At 35.8% G+C, this 22,644-nt stretch overlaps 1 protein-coding gene across 5 annotated transcripts; it reads left to right on the top strand.

Moving 5' to 3' along the window:
- Positions 1-217: 217 nt before the first annotated feature.
- TIAL1 (TIA1 cytotoxic granule associated RNA binding protein like 1) lies at positions 218-21,470 on the top strand. Of its 5 annotated transcripts, none has more exons than XM_062579789.1 (12): positions 218-637; positions 7,850-7,946; positions 12,025-12,174; positions 12,470-12,524; positions 12,834-12,921; positions 14,835-14,910; positions 16,736-16,844; positions 17,132-17,227; positions 17,315-17,399; positions 17,693-17,816; positions 18,319-18,458; positions 19,526-21,470. In XM_062579789.1, exons 1-12 carry the CDS (start codon positions 609-611, stop codon positions 19,641-19,643), a joined length of 1,167 nt encoding a protein of 388 aa, XP_062435773.1. In that variant the 5' UTR covers positions 218-608; the 3' UTR covers positions 19,644-21,470. The 5 variants fall into 5 exon arrangements, with proteins under 5 accessions (XP_062435773.1, XP_062435774.1, XP_062435776.1 ...); XM_062579790.1 differs by having other exon boundaries at positions 219-637; positions 12,076-12,174; XM_062579792.1 differs by lacking the exon at positions 218-637 and adding an exon at positions 4,597-4,715.
- The last annotated feature ends 1,174 nt before the right edge of the window (positions 21,471-22,644 follow it).

The raw sequence follows: 22,644 nt of genomic DNA on the forward strand, positions 1-22,644 counted from the left end.
GGCTGGCGCCCGCCGGCGCCGACACCGGCCCGCGGCGCGAACAAGTGAATCTTCCCGGGCTGCTCCTGGCGAATCAGGGGCGCCCGCGCTCGCCCCCTCCGGCGGGGAGGGAGCTGCCGTCGCGGAGCCCCCGCGCCCGGGGCCCCGCCGCCAGGCATGCCGGGAGCGGTAGTTCCTTCCCGGCCCGCGCTCCCCCGCTGCCGGGCACAGCGGCGCGGGGCGCCGCTGGAGGACTACGGCTCCCAGAAGGCCGGGGAGCCCAGCGCGGCCCCCCGCCGCTCTGCCCGCGCCTACAGTCCCCAGCGCGCCCCGCGGCGCGGCAGAGGGCAGCGGGAAGGAGAATCCGGCCGGAGAGGGAGCGGGCCGGCGGGCCGCGGCTGCGCAGAGCGCGGCTTCCTGAGTGTCTGGTGGCGGCGGCCATTTTGTGGTGCTTCTTCCCTCTCCCGTTCGGGCTGCGGTGTCGGGACCTGGAGAGGGGGCGAGACGGAGCGAGGGGAGCCGGGGCCCTCACCCTCACCTTCCCTTCTCCTCCCTGCGCGGCGGAGCCCCCTCCCGCGCCGCGCCGCGCCGCGCCCGGCTGTAGCTGAGAGCGGCGCTCACGCACCATTATGGAAGACGACGGGCAGCCCAGGACCCTGTGAGTGGGGAGGGGGCCGCGGAGAGCTGCAGGGGCTGAGGTCGCCGCGGGCGGGACGGGGGTTCGCCTGGAGCGGGGCCTGCGGGGCGAGGGGCTGCGGGGGCCGTGGAGGAGGGCCGGGCCGGGCCGGGCCGGCGGGAGCGAGCCGAGCCGAGCCGAGGGGGATGCACTCCGGAGGCTTGCGCGGCCGGGCCGCGGCGGGGACGGGGGCGGGGAGGGGGCCGGCCGGCGAGCGGAGCGGGCTGCATGGCGCTGTGAGGGGCAGGGAGCGGCGTCTCCGGAGAGGGGCGCGGGGAGGCGCGGCGGGACGCGGGGCAGCGCGGGAGGCCGCCGGCGGGAGGGAGAGTGCGGAGGATACTTGCGGAGAGAGTGCGAGAGGGAGGGAGGTGGGGAGCGGGGCCCGGGGCTGGAAGTGCCGGCTGCGGAGCGAAGGGTCGTGTTGCCTGGGGTGAAGAGGAGACCGAGCGACATGAAGAAGGCATGGGGGAGCGTAAGTGGGAGCAGGAGAAACAGGGAGAGTTCAGGCTCGAATCGTGCGGATTTCGTGGGGGGGGGGGGAGGGGGGAATTCCGGAGATGTGGTGGTGGTGGAGCGGCTCAGGATTTGCAGTTAGTGTCTGGAAGGTTTAGGCGAGAGTAGCTCTGAGGATGAGAGGGGAGTATTGGGAGCCCTGGGGCTTTGCCTGCGGGCGCGATCCTCGCCTCGGGGTTGTGCGTGTGGCAGAGGAGTGCCCGCTGCGACGCCAGAACAAATGGATCACCCCTCCTCGGATCCCAGTTTACAGTAGTCCTGACGTTAACGAAGTTCTTTGTCTCCTCTCTGTTTGTGATGGGTGGGAAAAAGAACATTGTAAAAGGAGACTTTTCCTCTGTAACATGCAGAATAGGAATGATTGATTTTTTCCCCCCTCTAGTATTTTACAGTGTGTTTAAACAACATTCTGTCAGGCCTTAACAGAACAAATAACTGTACCTTGACCATGTCTGTATACAGGGTTTAATATTCAAAATAGGGAGCTGCTGTCTATTTTCTGTTTAAAAATAAAATTTCAAGTGTTTTTTTGTTACTATTGAGTTCTTTTCAACTCTGCAGGTATGATTTTTTTTTAATGGTATTGATTTATATTGGGAAGAAGCTGGTATGTATGCTTAGGCATTTGAGAGTGTATAATGCTGTTCTTAAATATTTTAATTAGTTCATAGATTTTCAGTTTCCAGCTGCCAAGGATATTACATGCTGCATGAACAGCACAATGTTTAGGCTGTCCATATAAGTAAGGCAGTCTCAACAGAACAGTGTTCAGGCTGCCCATATGAGAAACGCAGCTCAAGGCAGCCCAAATGAAATCTTTGCCCATTTAGTTTTTGGGACAGTAGCTTTCTGAAAGATTTTTCAAAGATAATTTGGGTTGAAGGCCACTTTTGAGAAACAATGGAAATGGAGCAAAATATCTCTGAATGACTTTGTCATTGCCACTACCAAAATGATGACTTGGCATTTAAGGCTTTTCAAGGCAATTTGTGTTTTTTCTCTTTCTTATGTCTGCAACAGTTCTATTAATTTGTTTATAGGGTAGTGTAGGTACCTACTTAGTCTTTGCTTCCTCAGATGCATAATTTGAATAAACATATCTTAAATGATTTTTTTTGTTTTTTTGTTTTGTATGTTCGCTGCCCAAATGGTCTGAGTTTACTTGGCCCTGAAAGTGGAAAGTAGTCTTTGGAGTGTTGCTTTAGAATGAGAGGAGGGAAAAGGGCAAAGGTACACTGTGTTTAACTCAGTTTTATTTTCATGGTTCATCTCTTTTCCTGATTTGTCCAGAGTCTATATCTAGAGCGAGTTTAAAAGTGTTTTTGTTACTGTCAACAAATTTTGGTACTGTGCTGGGAGTGGGTTCTTATTAACCTTTCCAGCAATGACCTGACTTAGCCCTTAGTTGCTGACCAGAAAAAAATTACATTTGTACTAGGATGTCTGAAATATCATCTCTACAGCTGCCCAAGATGTTTTACTGCTCACATGTGACTCCCTATTTAATTTGTCAAACTAATAAACATCACGTACATTCATTTCCTATTAGTTTTGTGGTGACTACAATCATGTAGGTTGCTTTCCTATAATTCTTCAAGGGATTTCTTACAGAAGACAAAAATTCTGCTTTAGGATTTCTTACCTTTTCCTCCTGTCCCTACTTTTATCTGAAATATCTTTACATTTAGTGTTGAAATTTTTTTAAAACATTACTGTCCTGGGTAATAACATCTCATGTATGACAGTTGTGTTCTTTCATGTAAGTGAAAGACTCGCTGACCTCCAAGAGCAACTAATAATATTGTAAGTTGAACTTTTTTTTTGTTTGTTTGTTTTTACAGGAAAAAGTGTTATGAAGAACAAATTGTTTCTGTAGCTATTTGACCATGTGCATAAGCACTTGGCTGATAGATTAAGTGGTATTTTATGGGTGTCTTTGGTATTTCATTTATTCCTTCAGGAAAGAAAAGCCGTTAACCTGTATGTTAGGAACGTGGTGGGTTTTTTTTTTTTTCTTTTTAGCATTTATAAGAAAACATCTTAATTGTAAAAAGAAAAATCTGCCTAACTAGTGGTCATCTTAATATCTATGCCCATCTTAACTATCTCAAAAATAACCATTGCTACCGTTTGCAGTACTTACGGGGTTGTTGCATTGTTTTCAGTCATGATAGGTCAGTCATAAAAGTCCAGGAGTTCAAAATATCTTCAATCTTAATATAGAAAATAGAGACCATTTACCTTTTTATGTCTTTTATTTTATAACTGGTAGGCCTTTATAGAAATGTGAAGAATAACATTCAGTATTTTCTGCCAAAATTTTTTCCTTACTGTTTTAACAATTTGAAGATAACTTCAGAAAGATGAACCTTTGTGTAGTATTTCTCATGTTGGCATCTAGATTTTGATCAGCACCCCTCAAATCAAATGTGTTATGGAAAATTATCAAACTGTAATTTTTTATCTGACACTAATAAGAGCTCTAGACTGTCGATTTTTTTTTATAGGACATCTGAAAGCTCTGCTGTTTTTTGTGCGTGCTGTCAAATCTCTTTCCATCGCAAGCAGTATCAAAGTCTTTTTTCTACTTTAAACTAGTAACTTTAAGCTACCAGAAACTTAGTGTATTGCCAATGCTCTCAGCTATCATGGACAACCAGAAGAAAAGTTTCAAAATTGTGTTCTTCACATTAATGGTGTTTGAAAAACCTTTCATTAACTATCACTAGGGTATCTGTAAGTTATTACACCATTAGCCTTGCCTTGTTACATGGTAGGAATTGTGGGATGTGGAGAGGGTGCTGAAGTAAGACTCTTCCAACTTTGAGCCTGAAACTGGATTCACTTGTCTGTTACGTTTCCTTACAGTTGAGTTCTTTCATAGAGAAATAGTGTCTGCTAGTGGAGTCTACAGAGTGGGATTTTCTTAGTATCATTATATTTCCTGTAGCTCACTAGCACTGGTCAGAGAGGTACTACTGGAATTTCTATGATATTTTCACCTCATTGCTTACCTTATTTCTTACTGCACTTTCTACATTTAAATATATCTACTATTTCTTGCATGTTGTCTGCATGAGTGTAAAAATATATTTACTATCTTTCCTCCAAATAGTGTATAGGAGATATTTTGTGGACAAAATATAATGGCTATAAATGTCCCTTTCTTCCTCACCTATCTAGGATACAGTGAAAACCTGTTTGTCTTCACAAAGGGGATTTTTCTGTTCAAGCCTGAAAATTTAATTCTAAAACCAACTGCTTGCTGATACATGCTTCTTTTCTTCCTTAGAAATTTTACAAGATCTCTGAATTTCAAGTACAGTTTCTTATTCTTTGTGTTGTCAGCAGCATTCAAAAGTATATTATATTGAAATTTATTTCAAAATATAAATATATCTGGTTTGGAGATTTTGTATGTGCTTATTAATTGGTATTTAAGTGCTTCAAACTTGCAGAAGGGAACAAACACTATTGCCTGTATGCAAAAAGCCACAACTTTTGCTGCCCTGTCACATTAACCAAGACAACAGCCTATAAAAGTATAGTAAGTGCTTCTTCTCTGTTGGGTTTTATGATTTTGAAAAAGTTTGAATAGTGTATCCTCTAGGATGTAACAAAACAAAAACTTCGAAGTATAATACGATAGCATTTTTTTTAATGTCATATGTTTCCATAGGTGGTGGTCTGCTTATTGTGGTTTCAAAAAGTAGAATAGAAAATACTGTATCTGTGCATATACTGAGCTAAAAAAGGGGAAACTGGGTACACCAGTAGTCTGGTTATGTGTGCTGGGTTATTAGCATCAGCTGAGAAAAGTTTTGTGTTTCCAGAAAGGTAAGGTTTTTGTTTCTAATGTGCTGAATACATTTCTTTCCTTAGTTGTATAGTATTCAAACATTGTACACTAAAGCTGTTTGCTTGTATGTTTTTTTTTAAGTCATCTTTAACTGTACTGAAGGAGATTAATGTTACTGCAACCTACTGACTTAAAAAGCCATAAAATTAACCAGTAAGCCTTAATCTTTAGTATATCATTTCAAATTTGTAGAGGTTTGTATATCTGTATTTTACATACATTTCAAGAGGTCTGGGTGTCTGTTGCTGAACTTGTTACAGGAACACTTAATTGTGAATTAATCTCACAATGTGTATTATTCAGGCTTTAGAGTTTTAGCAATTTGGGAAAGGTGTTAAAGCCATTTGTTTATGGTGGTATTAAACACCAAGGCAGTATTTATCATATGCTTTTAGAGAATTAATGGACCATTAGGAGCTGACATGCCCTTTAAGTCTAGTGATCTAGTGATCTGTTGGTCCAAAATTACCCTGCTAATTTTTTATGAAGAGACAGTCTGTTTTGTAGTTAGTTTATGGTGTAACTTTGTCACTATTTTGAAGATGTTGCTGTGGTATTGGAAAACCAGCTATTATCTCTTCTAGCAATTAGAATAATTTACTCCATCTTAATAGAAAAGATTTGTGAAACATGATTTTCCTGGCTTTGTCAGACTGAATGGAATTCTCACTGTTTTTTAGAATGTTTTGCGTTTCTAAAATACATACTAATATTATGCAGAAGATGCTGAGATTTTTGTTTTCTATATTATTAATTTTATTTTTACCTTACATGACTTTGCACTAGAAATAGAGTTGATAGGACTTTACCTTATCTGCTTTTTTTGTCTGTGCTATAGTACAGTTGATCATAATAGTATGCTGTTCAGGCATGATGCTAACTAATACTGTTCTACAGCTTACAAAGGGAAAAAATACTAGTAAAAAGTTCATAGCAATACTTAAAATTTTTGTAGGAATACTTACAATCAATTTCCATCTAATTTTAGTAATATCTGCAAAGGTTAATATTTTCACTTACAACCATTAATGGTATGCAATTTTAACTTTAGTGAATGGTTAACAAAAACTTAGTTAAGATTTCAGAAATAAAGATGTAGGTAAATGTTTAACTTAAATTTTCAGTATAGCAAATTAAGTCAATGAAACGATTTGTCCTATAGTAAGTCTTATTTACTAATTTTGGCAAGTTTTAACCTAGTGAAAAGCTTTGTAACTTAATACAAGCTACAAATGTAGCTTCTAAAATGAGTTTTATTAATTCATGCATGTTTAGTAAGAAAAGTATATGAAGGCTTTCTGTGGATGTTTCTGTATTCAGGTGATAATATTTAAGAAATTCACTCTAGATCTCATGTGATGTTTAAGTCCTGAGTGAGAAATTGCAGAACTGTGTGGTAGTTCTTGGAAGAATAACATCATAAACAGAAACTTGTTGATTTCATTGTGTGGTGCCCAAAAGAAAACAAGTAGTGTCAATTTTAATTCCGTTGAAGCTAATATAAGGCCAGTTGTCAAACACAAATTACTTCTTAAAATTTAACTCGAATGAACAATAAGCAAAAAAGTGTGCACTCTGAATTGGGGTAGTGAGAAGCATTTGGCTTATGCGTTATTTAAGAAATACTGTTTTGTTTTTATGTTCACTGAAGTATTTTAACGACTTAGGCTGTCTTTTGTTTGCTGTGTTATGAAGTAATTTAATAATAAATGAATAACAAAATAGAAGATAGTAAGATGAATAAAATATATTGTTTTAACAGCTAAATCACAGAAATTCTGCTCTTGTTTTTGCTTGCATTTGAATACTTCATATTTCAACAGGCTTGTGTTTAAAAATAATGTATTTTCCTGTGTTATAGATTTTGAGTTCTATTGCTATGAAAAGCATTTAAGTTAACTGAACACTTTGTTTACAGTTTTAAATGATTCCTAACTAGTTGTTACTGAGAATTCAGTTTTGCATGTGTAGCTTTTTTCTCAGCAGTCTCCATGATGTGATCTTAACATTTGTGTGTGTTAAAATCCAGCAGAATATCTAGAAGTAGTTCTAAAACTGTATTTTGAGATTTTTGGATATCTGGGTAATTGCAGGAGTTTTTAATCTGAACTTGATAGATATTTCAAAATCTGGAATTATTTGTAAGGTTTTATAAATAAAAAAAACATAGGAAATCTTAGTGACATTCAAATTACTTCTGCTAAAATTTGAGAGTTTTCATCAAGGTAGTAGTTGTTGAAATAGATGCTGTGCAGAGCATTTTTATGGCATAATATTGCGTAAATTGCCTTGCCTATTGGTGAGTGGGCTAGTTTTCTAAATGTTCAGGAGAACAAATCGAGTTCACTGCTTGCAAGGCAGCATAACTTGTCTGTTAGTTACTGCTAAAATAATAAAGAGAGTAGCTTTGAGTTCACATGCACATTCAAAAGTCAAATCAATTAGATGCTCAGTGGAAAGTGAAACTTAAGCATCTCTGCCCAATTGATCGCCTGTTCTATCCAACGTTCCTGAGCAATATTCTTTCTCCGTTTGACATTTCTCTGCCAAAAAAGCATTGATACTAAATACTGGTGTCCAGTATTAAGTTTATTTCAAGTTTCATAGTCTCAATTGTATAAGCTAGGAACTGTATGAATGTTGCATTAAAACTGTATCATGAAATCATTTGAAATCATGTGTAAATACTGTCTTTTAGTTTAAAATATCTGGGATATTTTAAGGGAAGTTTTTCATAGTCATTTGAGGTTTTAAAATTATAATTAAGTTTGAGAAGATGAAAATTGTTGGTTTAAAATTTTGTTTTTTATTTCCTTGTGTAGCTATGTAGGAAACCTCTCCAGAGATGTGACTGAAGTACTTATACTTCAGTTATTCAGCCAGATTGGACCGTGCAAAAGCTGTAAAATGATAACAGAGGTAAGGTCTTCTACATCCAGGGGGGTAACAAATATATTATAACTTAATATAAAAATGAGAAAATATGTGGAGCTTGGAGTTTGTTTGATATTGCAGATAAGGTAGCTCTTTTTTTTTTTTCTTGCTTGCTTTCTTTTTTAAGATATCTTTTTGCAGAAGGGACTTCTTGAGACATTGAGTTCAGTCCTGTACTTTTTCCAGTGGCCCTGCTGTATCTGCATGTCTATGCTAATAGACACTAGCTAATGATGAGGTTCCACTTTAATTTAAAGGATTTTTGTCCCCTCTTTTCATCAGATCCACATTGTTACGATGATTAGAAACCTTATTATTTCTGTTCTAAATCCAGTGCAATTCATGGCTATTTTGTACTTTTTTACTTATTTGAACATGAGTTTCAGTAATTCCCCCCCCCCTTTTTTTTAAACATATGTGGTTGAACAGTCAAAAGTCTTTCAAAACAAGTTTTGCTTTTCCTGACCCTCCTCTATGCCAATGTGAATAGCCCTTTTCATGCACCTTTCTGTTCTTAAATTAATTTTTTTTCTTGGAACAAAGCGACAAAATGTCCATAATATTCCAGATAGTCTTTTGTACAATCTACTGGTAAGTATTGATGCTTTCTTGTCTCCATTGTAAGTGCTCTGATACATTTAGGATTGTTAGCCATTTCTGTGATCTTGTTGACATATATTAGGGAGTGACATCCTGACTAGATCTCCTTCTGTCTGCATTTATAACTGATAAATTCCTAGCAGGTAGGGACTAATCAGAACTTTTCATCTTTGGTTCTTTAACTGTTTTTCTTATGATCTCCTTACTCTTCTCTGAACTTCTTGCAACTCTTCTTACTAACTTGCTATTTACAGATTTTCTGAGTGCAGTCACATTATTTTTACCAAAATTGTTAATGAACGTATTAAATAAGTTTGGTCTCAAGATTCATCTTTGAGGAATACTACTAGTAACTTCTGTGGCCTGCTTTTTCTCTCAATACAATGCATTGCTTTTTTGTCTTTAGACAGTTCATTAACCACCTAACACTTGTTCAATCAGTCTCATTGTTGCTCTGCCACATCTTTTTCTGGAAAGTTACTGGAGAAAGATATCTAAACAGAATATGTAATAGTGCACAGTTAGTCTTTACTTTGAGGAAAGAGTTCTGATTGTCATATATACTTCAGAAATAAGTTACTGCCAATTCAGCAGATCATGAGGAGTGTTAGCATCAATTTGATTTCTTGAAAAACAAATGAGAAATTTGAACACTACTTTTTCCTTGATCTAGGCTTTCTGGTTTTAAGATTTTAAATAACCATGGAAATAAGATGTAAAACATCCTTATTAACTGAGTGTATAAGAAAAAGCTACTTGGGGCTAAATTCAGTCATGTGTGGAAGTGAATATGCTTAGCTGACCTTAAAACCTGTCACCAAGCAATCTTACCAAGAGTGAAGTTTTTAGATATTCTAGTACCCGTTTACTCACTAGGGAATCTCTGTGCCTTGGCTGCTCCAGAGTCATCTGACATGCTTCACAAAGGAAGGATGGGGGAGAAAATAAATGAGAGGAAAATTAATATTTCAAGCTAGAAAGGGCAGTGGCTTTTACCTGTAAAGTATGTAAGAGGAATGTTCTGTTACATCCATTAAAGCACATGTGCATTTCAGATCTATTGTAAATTTTGTATTAATACTACTTAAAACATTTTTTTAAAATATGGAACAATTTGTTGTAGTTACTCTACAGTCCAAAGTGAATATTGAGAGAAAATAAAAGGGAGGACAGTATCTTGTCTCAGTTAAAGTAGCAAACATGTTAAAATGATACTGTCTAGTGAAAACTATAAAATACAGGTTTTAGTTATGCCTTTATGTGCATATTTTGCAGGGTTTAAATATTGTATGTGATTTGTTAGTGGTTCAATTGTTATTAAAAACAGTTTCTCAAATTAAAAGACATTTCAAATTAACTTTAAATCATACTTACACCTTGAAATTGAGTGCCCCGTTAACTTTGTTGTTAGATTGTAGAGTGGAATTGGCTTGCAGCTGTAATGGTATGAAAGTCACAGCTATAACTGTCAAAGTATCATATTGTCCGTCCATCATTGTATTGTGATCAGCTTTTCATCGACATTAGTTTATGTTTAAGTACTTCCTATCCATATGTTACTACCTTCATCAGTCATGTTTATACCTGTATTTTTCCTTTTGTTTCTTCTCTTCAGTCAGTTATATCAACTGTTAAATGTCCTCTCTCTCCCCACCCCTTTCCTTTTTTTTCTTTTTTTAACTTTCATATTTTTAGGGAGTCTGTTTTAGCTCTAAGACCTTGTCTAGACAAGGAAAGAACCTCTTTTGTAGATGCCTCCATCTGTAGGTATTCAGGACACCTGGGAACACTGGTCAACAGTAGAGATTTCAAGTGTTTATTTGGGGGATATATAATACTCAGAGGGACAATGTGGCTAGCATTCCCAGGTATCTTGAACACCTACAGATGGAGGCATCTACAACAGAGGCTTTTTCCTTGTCTAGACAAGATCTTAGCGCTAAAACAGACCCCCTAAAATCCATTCTGCTTTTACTTCCAGATTTTAATTGAAGTACAAACTGCACTAAATCTGTTAAGACTTCAAATGAGTTTCCCAAATCTTGATTTCACTGAAGCAATGAAGTAGTATAGGAGGAGAGGTGAATTAAATCTAAGCATTTGGGGGCATCTGTGGTCAATGTGCTTTCAGCGCACTTAATGGTTGTTGCCACTTAAATTGTATTTTTGTAATCTTGGGTATGTTTTTCTCTGTCATCTATTCATTTTGCATGTTGGGAATATTTAGTAGTGAGAGTGTTTTGGAGGACTATTTAGGACGACTTTGTCATTTTAGACGTGTGCAGGGCCATATGACTGGTTCATCTATTAGACCTTTATGGCCTCCCTTGTCCAGGTTCAGCTCCCTTGTTCAACTGAACTACATTTGAAGACATGCAGTCCAGTTTTACAGAACAGAATTGGGATTTGTGTTCTGATACTTCACACTGGCACATATGGATATCAAAAATTAAATAATGAAACTGATAAAGACCTAGTATTGACTTTAGTGCTAAGCTCTTCTTGCCCCTGGGGGAAGTTGATAGCAAGAATGCTGGTAGCAAAGTAGTTGTTTGTAAATTAGACCCTTGTACGTATACATTTTGTATACGTACAAGAAATAATTTGATTTAATATTATTGTTACTGTCTTCTAGTCCATAAATTGTATATGCAGCATTTTTTAATGTAGATATTTTGATGTAATGCTCCATTTTTTTTACTCATGACATTTTTGAGACAGCTTAAATCCAGTGTTAGAATTTTGTGTTTGAATTATCACTTCCAGTTGATCAACTTTTCATAAAACTTTTGCTTTCTTTGTACTTCAGTACATTTAATACTTCAATAACCTTTGTTTGTCAGATAGTATTTTTAAAAGTGATTTGAAAGGTCAGTTTACAAAAACAGATCATACCTGAGATTCAACAGTGTACTAGTCAATTGAATCAGTCTTGAGCTATTTTGAGTCCTTTCAAAGGTGTATTCCTAGTTATCAGTTAGGTGTAATATTTTTCACGTGAGACTGAGAATATGCAAGCTCCGGGTGGCTGTCTACTAGTGATTTTTCAGGCAAGTAAAAGGAAAGACTTCTGAAGTAAGGAATTGATAGATTCCTGAAGTAAGGAAAAGATAGAATTTGGAGAAGATTTTTTAGGAGACAAACCTAATGTGTACATGTTAGAAGCAGAAAAATTTTTGTTCTCTATTTTCTCGCCCTTTTTCCTCTCTTCCTCCTACCGTCCAGTTTGCAGATCACCTTTCTGGTAGTTGAATTGTTTTGAATTTAGTAGACTTTTTTATTAAAACACCAAGCCCTCATATAAAGTGAACTATACTTCAGAAATTGCTAGATCTTTCAAGAAGTCCACCTTAGTAATTCTTAAATTTAAGTGTAATTTCAAAGGCTATTTCATAAATCTAATGCAAATCATTCTTAAAGTTTCTAGCTATAAGTAATATATTTTCCTGGATTTTCTTCTCAGCAACCCGATAGCAGAAGGGTCAACTCTTCTGTTGGATTTTCTGTTTTGCAGCATACAAGCAATGACCCTTATTGCTTTGTGGAATTTTATGAACACAGAGATGCAGCTGCTGCATTAGCTGCTATGAATGGGAGAAAAATTTTGGGAAAGGTAAGTTATATACATCATAATCTTAGGTTAAAGGAAAATAGGTTTGTGTAAAAATTACTAAAACTATGGCATTAATTTTGATGAAAATATTTGCCAAAGTTAAATACTCTTAGAATAAGACACTATTGACAAAAAAATATATTTAGGAAACACAATGTCCTTATAGTTTGATGTTCCAAGTATTGCAGTCTTTCATGTTGAAAGCTGATTTGTAAATATTAACAGTTGTAACCAACCTCTGAATGAACTTATAAGAATTTTTTGAATTTATACTAAATCTTACACTTATTTTCAGGAGGTCAAAGTAAACTGGGCGACAACACCAAGTAGCCAGAAAAAAGATACATCCAGTAAGTAATGTGACAGTATCACTTGTGTGTGACTGTTTCAAAATATGTGGTAATAACTTGTTACAAATGCATTTAAACATAACTATTTTTTCCTTCTCATCTTGTATTTAATAGCATTTTGCAAACTAATTCTCCTGTTTTTGCTTTACAACTGGGGAAGCTGCAGTGGACAGACTAAATTGCTGCTACACATCAAATGGAATCCTGGGTGTTCCTGGTTCCAAGTGCTGTACGCAGAGCATCATTGTCTCAGAAGTTAAACTTCTAGATAGCAGTTAAATATTTGATTAGTAAATTATTTATTTTCAGATCACTTCCATGTGTTCGTTGGGGATTTAAGTCCAGAAATAACAACAGAAGACATCAAGTCAGCATTTGCTCCTTTTGGTAAAATATCGTAAGTATCATAATTAATATTACTAATATCAGTATTAGAGAATGTAATAATAGAAATTTGTTTCTGAATGAAATTGTTTCGTATCTTTTAGATCATTCTCTGTGATTTTCCTTATGTTGGGTGGGCAGTAAAGACAGATTTTTTTTGTTTTGTCTCGTGTATCTATCACATGTTTGTAAATACAGTAATTTAATTGTGTTCCAGTTTTGTTGAAAGCGATATGCTTTTAACCTAATTTATATGCTAATATCCTTCCAATTTTTATTAAAATGTAATTACTCTTTATATGTGACTTGTGTTCAGAATGTGTACAGAATAGTGACTTGACTTATAAGTGGTATATGTTGCATCTTCAACATTTTGTATGCATTTATACTGCATTTTATAGGCAGTATAGGTAATAGGTAATTACAAGAGTATAATCTTATGAAGCAGCTAGTTGTATAACTTAATTCATGAATGTTTTGAAAGAAAATAATATTTATTGTTGAGAATGAAATAAACTTTTCTAGAAGGAAATGGGATGAATTAAGATTATAATATCTAAATGAAAGAATGTTGGATTTACAATATGTGCTCACTTCAGCCTGTTAAGAGCGAGTTTCTTTAAACTTCTCATAATTCGGGTGATAAAAAAAAAATCATCTGCTGTTTTAATTGAACATATTTAACATTACAACTTACTTGTAAGTGCTGAAGTATGTATGACTTAAGAGTGCAGCTACAAAAAAAATTATTGATCTTCTATCAGTTTAGCTTTGTAAAAATCTTTTAAAGTTGCACATGAGCATTTTTATACTGCTTTACAGGAATATATTTCTAAGAACAAAAATTCTTACTTTTGTCTTGTTCTGTACGCATATTTTTAAATGAACTATAAATCTTATTTCTTACCTCTGCTATTTTGTTTATTTTACTTTTTGTCTCTTAATGTGGTAAGTAGTACTGTTTAAAGATGAATATAAAGAGAATTATTCAGGTTTCTGTTTTTCAATCTATATTTATACCTGAGACCTGCAGTTTTTCTGAAGTCCAAGTCACAATTAAAAGTAATAGCATTCTGGTTATTTTGCAGAATTGCTCATAAGAATGGACAGGATCTTGAAGGCTAACTGCAAGGAACTGTGCACACTGGAACTCAGTTGTAGATTTTTTCTCATTTCTATTTATTCTTATTATACATTATTTATATATACATATTTTAGTATTTACATTTTAACATTCTATATTCAGTGCAGTTCTATATTTCCAATCATTTTAACTTACTCACTAAAATTTCTGTGTAAATTTGTTGTTTTCGTACTGGTGTGCTTAGCATTGTTGTTAGTTTTATTCTCCTTTCTTAAATTTCTGAAAATGTCAATTTTTCAAAATTTACAGCTGCCCAAACTCCAAAATGATGGTAGAGAATTGACCAAGAAAAATAAAGAAATCTGTTAACAGGCCATGTATGCCTTTTAATTCCTATTTTTTTTCTCTTTTTCGATTTTTTTAATATTTCATATATTTTGTATCACTAGGCAGAAGACATTTAACTATTTAGAAAATGCATGGTGAAGTAGATAGAATTGTTGCAGTAATTTATAGAACAGTAAACTTTAGAGGACCCTAGCCAGTAGAATATTAGAAAAGGAAACTTTGTTTCTTTTGTACTTGGAAATTGATCTTTCTAGTTTTAGCTAGTATAGGTTATGTGGTTAGGTTGCATGTTTATTACATGTTACTTTTTGTCCTACTGCTTTTTTCTAACAGGTAAAGAAGCAATAGGGAGAGTTCAGGAATGACTGTAGTTTTAGGGCTAACTGAATTTATAAGAAAAAATTATGCTCACAATACAGTGTGTGTGGTTCCTTTTAGTTTTTATTTTGTATGTTATTAATATTACCCTCATATAGCTGTGTTTCTTTTCACAGGGATGCACGGGTAGTTAAAGATATGGCAACTGGAAAGTCAAAAGGCTATGGTTTTGTATCTTTTTATAACAAACTGGTGAGTAATTACAAACTAATGTAGATTTAAAGTTAAATTAAGTTCATATGGATAAGTATTTATGCAAACTCTGATTAAAGAAATGTCAATCTAAAGTCGTTTTGGCAAGAAGTTTAAGCAGTACTCTTTCTGTCATGTTTCAGTAGTTGCAGATTTTCCACTTCTATTTTTTGCTTCTTTTTATATGTTCAGTATGTATCAGGCTGCAGAATTAATGTGTGGATTCTAAATGTAATACTAAAAAGTACTTCTAAAACTTTTTTCCTGACTAGTGTTCATTCAGCCAGTAACTTGCTGGTTATAGCACACCTGTCGTGCTAGTTTAAGGCCTCTTTTTATGATCATCGTACTAGAATTGGGGAAGTGAGGTATGTTCTCAGACTTCAGGTATTCCTGTCTGAGGTCTTAATGCAAACCACGGTTACGAGAAAATAAAAAAATGAATTGGAGCAGTTAAGGCATGGGCTCAATTCCCTTTGCCATCAGTATGATCCTCAAGACTGGTAGCAAGCTTCATTAGACCTTGTTTGTTTTCCTAGTCTGTCTGTCATTTATATGTTTGGGAAGAAAGGATGCATGAATAAGTGGGTTCTTGTGGGTATTCCTTTTTTTATTTTTCTTGTATTTATGCATTGTCTTAAAAATAAGCACTCTGTAGATTTGGAACTTAAGAGGATCAAGGTCCTGAATGATTTGACTTTGAGATGAGTCTGTTGTTACAACTGGAAGCCTTCAGCATGCAACAAAAACAACACCAAGACCTTTAAATTCTCTTATGCTCCCTTTGTGCTATAGATTCTTCCCTTGTAACCTCTGTGCCCTTGGAAAACCCTTTTCAATGTGTGTACTGTTTGCTCTGCCTCTCCCCTTTCAAAACAACTGAGCAAAAACCTGCAATTTATGTACAGGTTACTTGGACCATAGCCTTTTTTTTTTTATTTTCCTTCCCCCCCTCCCACCCCAATACAGTGACTTTAACATTTACAGAATTCATAAAGCAGCATACACTTAGATGTAAACTGCGTGTTTCCAGAGTGGAAGAGATTGGCATGGGGACAAGTAAAGGGAAGTTGCAGGCCTAATCTATTTTTATCTTGTTATAGCTCAGCTTCACAGTTTCCTAATAACTGTCATTCTGCCTTATCAGAATTGAGGATTTTTCTCCTAAAACTTGGTCCGTTATGCTGAGTTCATATTAAGATGTGAAAAAAACACATTCAGATTTTTTTTATATAAATGTCTTTTGAAATATGCTCTTCATGATATAAAATTTAGTTGAGTTACACTTGAGCGATCTGTCAGTGAAGGATTTTAAGAATTCAAAACTTCCTCGATTTTCCTCTGTTACTATCAAATGTACTTTTGCATATTGTATTTTTAATATAGTCAATTGGCAAAATGATTTGATTTTGTATAAATAAACTTAATATTTCATTTGAATAATTTCTGGCATCTGGATGACTTCTGTGCTTTTTTGGGCAATTGTTAAATATTCTGATACAAGTACTCATTTTTTAAAGATGGAAGCCAACTGCAGTCATGCTATCTCATATACTATCATATATATTTATGAAATTCCATGAGTAAAAAATGGTAGGAGGATGGTCCAGCAGATTACTTCTGGAGAACATTTTCTGTAACGGATTGCTTTGATATTTCAGTTTGACTGCTAACTTTGTGGTTCTTCAGAATTTCAGAAATTTTTTAGAACTGTTATTTGTTTTGTAAATGGAATTAACTGACGTTCCGTTTTTTTTTTTTTTCTTAGAAGTTGCTGTATGTACTTGTTTGCATGTGTTAGCAATCTTAACTTTGATCTCTTTAGGATGCAGAAAATGCCATTGTACACATGGGAGGCCAGTGGTTAGGAGGCCGTCAGATAAGAACTAACTGGGCAACAAGGAAACCACCAGCTCCAAAAAGTACACAAGAAAGTAAGACCCTTCATATAATACTGTGTTTTGTTTGTTCTCTTGCATGACATTATTGTGTTAAATGGAGACATAGTGCTGCCAAAATCATGTCACTTAATGAGATACCTAACTTCTAGATCTTAATGAATAGATTCTTTTTCTGATATATTAAGTCAACATAGTGGTGGTCTATTATAAAACATGGCATGTATTTGAGTATGTAATTCATACTTCTGTGCAAGGTAAGTATCTGAGATTCTGTGGTTACTGTTAGCTTAAAGCTTAAAAACAGCCTTCTTTCTTTGCAGATAATACAAAACAATTGAGATTTGAAGATGTAGTGAATCAGTCAAGTCCAAAAAACTGCACTGTGTACTGTGGAGGAATTGCCTCTGGGCTAACAGGTATGATTTCTTTTATTGCTCTTTTATTACTGAAGTTTTTTGAACACCGGGGTGGCTACTAATTCAGAAACATTTTGTGTGTTGTAGATCAACTTATGAGACAGACTTTTTCACCATTCGGACAGATTATGGAAATAAGAGTGTTCCCAGAAAAAGGTTACTCATTTGTCAGGTATGGATAGAGAAGAAGAAGGTCTGTGATTTTTAATGTAGTAATGTTTCATTGTTCTGTATTTTCATTTGAAAGAACTTCTGCTGTTAAATTAAAAGCTGTCACCATGTGTCCATAGAAAAATTTGGAACTTCTTTTAAAAGTGGCCACCAATCTTTTTACCTGAGAAGATGAAAATCTGTGAAAGCAGATCTTTTTCTCTGGATTTCCTGTATGTATGGAGTCACGGTTTTTAATGATCAAGTAAAAGTGCTATAATACATAACATTCATTTGTTTTTACATTTTTTTTAGATTTTCAACCCATGAAAGTGCAGCACATGCTATTGTTTCAGTTAATGGAACCACAATTGAAGGACATGTTGTTAAATGTTATTGGGGTAAAGAATCTCCTGATATGACTAAAAACTTCCAACAGGTAAGTAGACTTTAAACTGTTTAAACAAAAAAAAATGTGTTTGTATAACAAAAGCAACAGTGTATACCTGTATTGCCTTCCCAATTGTAATAGCTAAATTTTGTAGTAGCTTTCTTATGAAATTCCGTGTTCTGTCTCAGTTATGTTCCAGTTGTTCATCAAATTGGGCTAGTGATTTTTGCTGCAATATCTGTTACTGTCTTCTGGATATGATTCAAGATAGGGAGAAACTTTGAGGTAATTCTGATTCTTGCTAGTTTACTTACTAGCTGAATATCCAGCTGAATATTTAACTCCCCACCCCTCGTGCATGTGCGCACACACACTTTTTCAGTATAAGGGTCTAGTTAAGGTGACAGTGTTCTTGCCTATTTTTCTGATTTCACTGTTGCTAAATAATTCTAGCCAATGTGCTTGATAAAGTTTACATTCCTGTTTTGCTGCTAAAGGCAAAATTGTCTTATCTCTAGAACCTAAATACTACGAATTATTCTCTCCTTAGGTGGACTACAGTCAGTGGGGGCAATGGAGCCAAGTGTATGGAAATCCACAGCAGTATGGGCAATATATGGCTAATGGGTGGCAAGTACCATCATATGGAATGTATGGCCAAGCATGGAATCAACAAGGTTTTGGAGTAGAGTGAGTAATTGTACTTAAATTTTTTCAAATATTCTAAGAATGGTAAATCTGAGTTTCAGGCTTCAAGGTTTCAAGCCTTCCTAGGGAGATTCCCACATGCTTAAAGGTTGTGTCTAATGATTACCATGCACCAAGTAGTGAGTGATTCATTCTGATCTATACTAAGTAACACATTTTGTGCACATGGGTGTTCTGAGACTCAAGGTAACGGACACTGACACCTTTTATGGTAGAGTTTCAAATGATGGTCTTGTCAGATTTCTAAAAATTGCGGAATTTTTTTGCATTTCTTCATCACTGCTGTTGACCTGAAAATAGACAATTCTAGGATCATGGTTATATTTATTAAATTACCTGAGATACACAATGTCATTGTCAGTCATTGAAAATTTTTAAAATTTTTTATTAATAAAATGTCATATTGTATTTTCTAAATCCAGAAGAACTTGTGTATAATTATTATTACCTATTTGTATGCAAATGTAATTGTAAGTTCATTTGTTCATATTGAAATAGTCTTTTGCACTTGGAATTTGGTAAGTACAGTATATAGATGACTTTATAGAATGAATTTGTTCTAAACATTGGCAGATTGCCAGACTATAAGCCCTTATAGATGATTAAAACTCACATAGTCCAAAGACTACTTTTAAGGAATTGAATGTTTCAGAGTTTGCAAGCTAAAACAAATTCTTCTGGAAGTTATGTTCAGTTTGAAGAGGTCTGTCCAAAACTGACAGACTTCACTGTGCTTTCTTAAGTACTTTAAGCAGTGAGGTCTGTGTGTAAGTGCACATGTGTATGCACATGCCTTTAGAGGCTCTTGTCCCATACAGCTAGTATTCAACATTCATGGATATTTTCAAGTAACACATGCTCTACAACTTAATATAAAAAACTTCTCTCTTTCATGAGCAATTCAGAATGTTTTACTCTGCTATGACTGGTAGTGTAGGAATTGGTTTTATTGTTTTTGATTTTTAACCTATCTTGTAAATAACTTGACTGGCTTGCATGATTTCTTTTTTTCTTTCTTCCTCCCCCTCTATTTTCTGTTTCTTTTTAAGCCAATCTCCATCTGCTGCCTGGATGGGTGGATTTGGTGCTCAGCCTGCCCAGGGACAAGGTGCTCCCGTAATACCTAACCAAGCTGGATATGGTATGGCAAGCTACCAAACGCAGTGAGCTGGGACTCTGTTTAAAAGTGTGTATTTCATGATAGGCTGCAGTTTCCAGTGACACTCTGAAGACTGGAATGTAGACAATGAAAAAAGAAAATATTTATTTTAAAAATGGAAATGTTTGGAACCTTTAGCACAGCTTTGCTTTGGTGAAGGACACATGTCTTCTAGTTCTGCCTTTTTAAGTTTTTGTTCATGATGGATATGAACATGTTTTTCTTTGTGTACAAAAACTAAAATAAAGTCAATAAAGACAATTCTGACTACAAATTTTGATATAGTAGGAGAAATGGCTAATGAATTTGATCTTTAGGTTACCATTCCATTTGTTTTGGTTCTGTCTTCAGTGTTTTTTTATCACTGTGCTTTTTAAGAGAAATTACATTGAAAAAGAGCAAGTTGCTTTTATCTGAGCACACATCCTGAAATAAACTGTGGACCAATCATTACAACCTGTTAGACAGTATTGATTTTTCAGGAAACCTCTGGGCATCACTCAGAAAATATAGGCAGGTCTTGGACTAATTTTTTAAAAAATATTTAATTTTTCTACACGTTTAAAGAAAACAAAGTCTGGTACAAAGAATAGTTCAGTCTGAAATGAAAAACAGTACTGTCTGAGTTCATGTAACTTTTACTGTCCACTTTCAGGCACATACTAAAATGTTTCAGAGATCATTTGCTTATTAAGACTAGTAATTTGCATTTAATTTTGAGAAGCAAAAACGTTTTTGGAAGTATGTTGTTTGTATTCAAATCAAACAGTCATACTCGTGCTTTTACATAAAGTTTGAAGGCTATACATTGTAAATATTTCATAATTACAGTGTTTCAAAAGCATGCTCAAACATAGAAGTAGCAATGTAATTATTTGAAGTAATACTTAATATACTCTACCGCATTTAAAGCGGTAGATTGACAAGAATGTGCAAGACTGACATTTCCAAAGTTGGCTATTATGTAAAGTTACATAAAGTACTATAACAAAGAGCCTTAATTTTAATTTCATAAATCTTTAATGCATCACCTTTTTGTCATTAGAAATATGAAATTTTGCTTTACATTATTTGGTATGTAAATACCTTGGTTAACAACCTTGTAAACCTATTTCAAGGTTATTATAAGTTGTATAGTATCTTGAGTGTTTTGAAAAATCTTGATGTTTTTTAAGTCTAGAAATATTTTGCCCAAGAATTTTTTAACAAGATTGTTAAAAACATCTTATTTTAGAGAATATTCAATGTGCCATTTGGTAAATGGAGATGCAGTTGAAACAGTACACTGAGTTGTGACTTATTTTTAATTAAAAGTTTTTGTCTTTATGGGTGGTTTGCATGTGATGAACCTGTACAGAGGCTGGGTTGTTTGTGTACTGAGTGTGTAAATGGATAAATCATGAAGATGTTTAAACGGTATACTTGGGTTATTTCTGAATTATTTTATGGATACATTGATATAAACTGCCTCAATAAATTTGAAGTTGAAAATGAATGTAAGTTAGATATAAGTACTGTGTTTTACCTGTGACAGCTAGGGGGTGCAAATGTTTCAGCTGTATACTAAAATACTCTGAGGCAGGCATAATTGAAAAATACAGGATTTGCAGTGGTAGTTCAGTGAAGCAAACTTGCATTTTAAAAGAAATGGAATATTAGATTTTAGAAGTTACAGTTTTGAAAGAGTGTTTGAGAAGCTGCATATTGTATCTTTTCTGTTTCTTATGCAGATGTTACAAGTTAAAACAGGATTATGAAATGGAAACTTGCAGTTTTGTTAAACCCAGCCAAATTGTGCAGATAATGACACTTAAATGCTGAAGCAAGTCACATGAGGTTTTTCTTCTATTTGATGTGTTTAATAATACCTTCATTTCTAGATCCAATTGAAAGTGAGATACTCTGGAAGAGGTATTTTAGTCAGTTGGCTGTACCTAGAGATTCTTGTAACTCTGGGCCTCTAATGCATGCAAAAATGACTGGCGTTAGTGTGGAACTGTAAGTGCTTGTGACGACAGAATTGGCCCTTTATCTCTGTTTCTTCTTTATGGTACTTAGTGGTTTTTCAACTGAAGTTAAGAATCTTGTCTACAAGACTTTTGTTTTTCTATAAATTTTGTATATATGTGTATATCTATGCGAGGATCGGCTTATACGTTGTAGTTTGAAAAAATTTCACAAGTAGGTCTGCATTTTTATTACACTTATCTGATTTAAAAAAAAAAGAAAAAAGTCACGAGATAAATGAATTTGCAAGTTCTTTTAGGATTTCTTTAATTTCACTTGAAATCAGAGTTTCTATGTATGAGTCTAGGTGTTTGATGTATGACTGTTGTGTTCTGGGATGCGTGCTGTGATATAAGCAGTATCTTCTTTAGGCGCTACTGAAGAATCAGATGATGCAAATACATTGCCACATAAATGCCCAAATAAATGAGTTCAAGATTAAGGCAGTGATCTTTCAGGATTTTAATGTACAGATCACCTTAAATCTGATTAAAGAATATGCCTATTGCAGAGCTGGGCCTTACCTGCCATGTGTTTCAGGATGAAAGATAGGATATACTTTCTCGTTGGGTTTTATACAGCTCTTCTTTAATGGTGATATTCTTCACAGGCTGCTCAAGATACAGGAGTCTATAGTGTCCCTTAACATTTCTGTAGCATTTGGATTCCTTTCCACTCAGTAGCATTCATAAATAAATCGCTGACAATTTTTTGGCACCAAAGAGCCTCTTGCACCATACTGCTTTTATGAATGACTGTTATACTATTGTAGTCCCTCTAACTACAGAAATCAACTACTACTTAACTCCTTACCACTAGGATTTGGATTTCAAAAAGCATTGATCTATCATGGCTTAAGTTGATGCATACCACCTGAAGAGGGTATAATCTGCATTTGCAGAAAGCATCCAATAAAAGTGAAACATAACAAAGGGCTTATCCTGTATTGTCATCTGTTAAAGCATTATCCCTCTTTGCTGTAGAACTGATAACAGGTACACA

The sequence above is a fragment of the Rhea pennata genome, chromosome 7 (genome assembly GCF_028389875.1).
Source record: "Rhea pennata isolate bPtePen1 chromosome 7, bPtePen1.pri, whole genome shotgun sequence".
In the NCBI taxonomy this organism is placed as follows: domain Eukaryota; kingdom Metazoa; phylum Chordata; class Aves; order Rheiformes; family Rheidae; genus Rhea; species Rhea pennata.

Coding starts and splice junctions, on each gene's coding strand:
- TIAL1 (XM_062579789.1), top strand. CDS start 609: ATGGAAGACGACGGGCAGCCCAGGACCCT. Junction 12,175..12,469: donor GGAGAAAAATTTTGGGAAAG/GTAAGTTATATA, acceptor ACTTATTTTCAG/GAGGTCAAAGTAAACTGGGC. Junction 14,911..16,735: donor TATCTTTTTATAACAAACTG/GTGAGTAATTAC, acceptor TGATCTCTTTAG/GATGCAGAAAATGCCATTGT.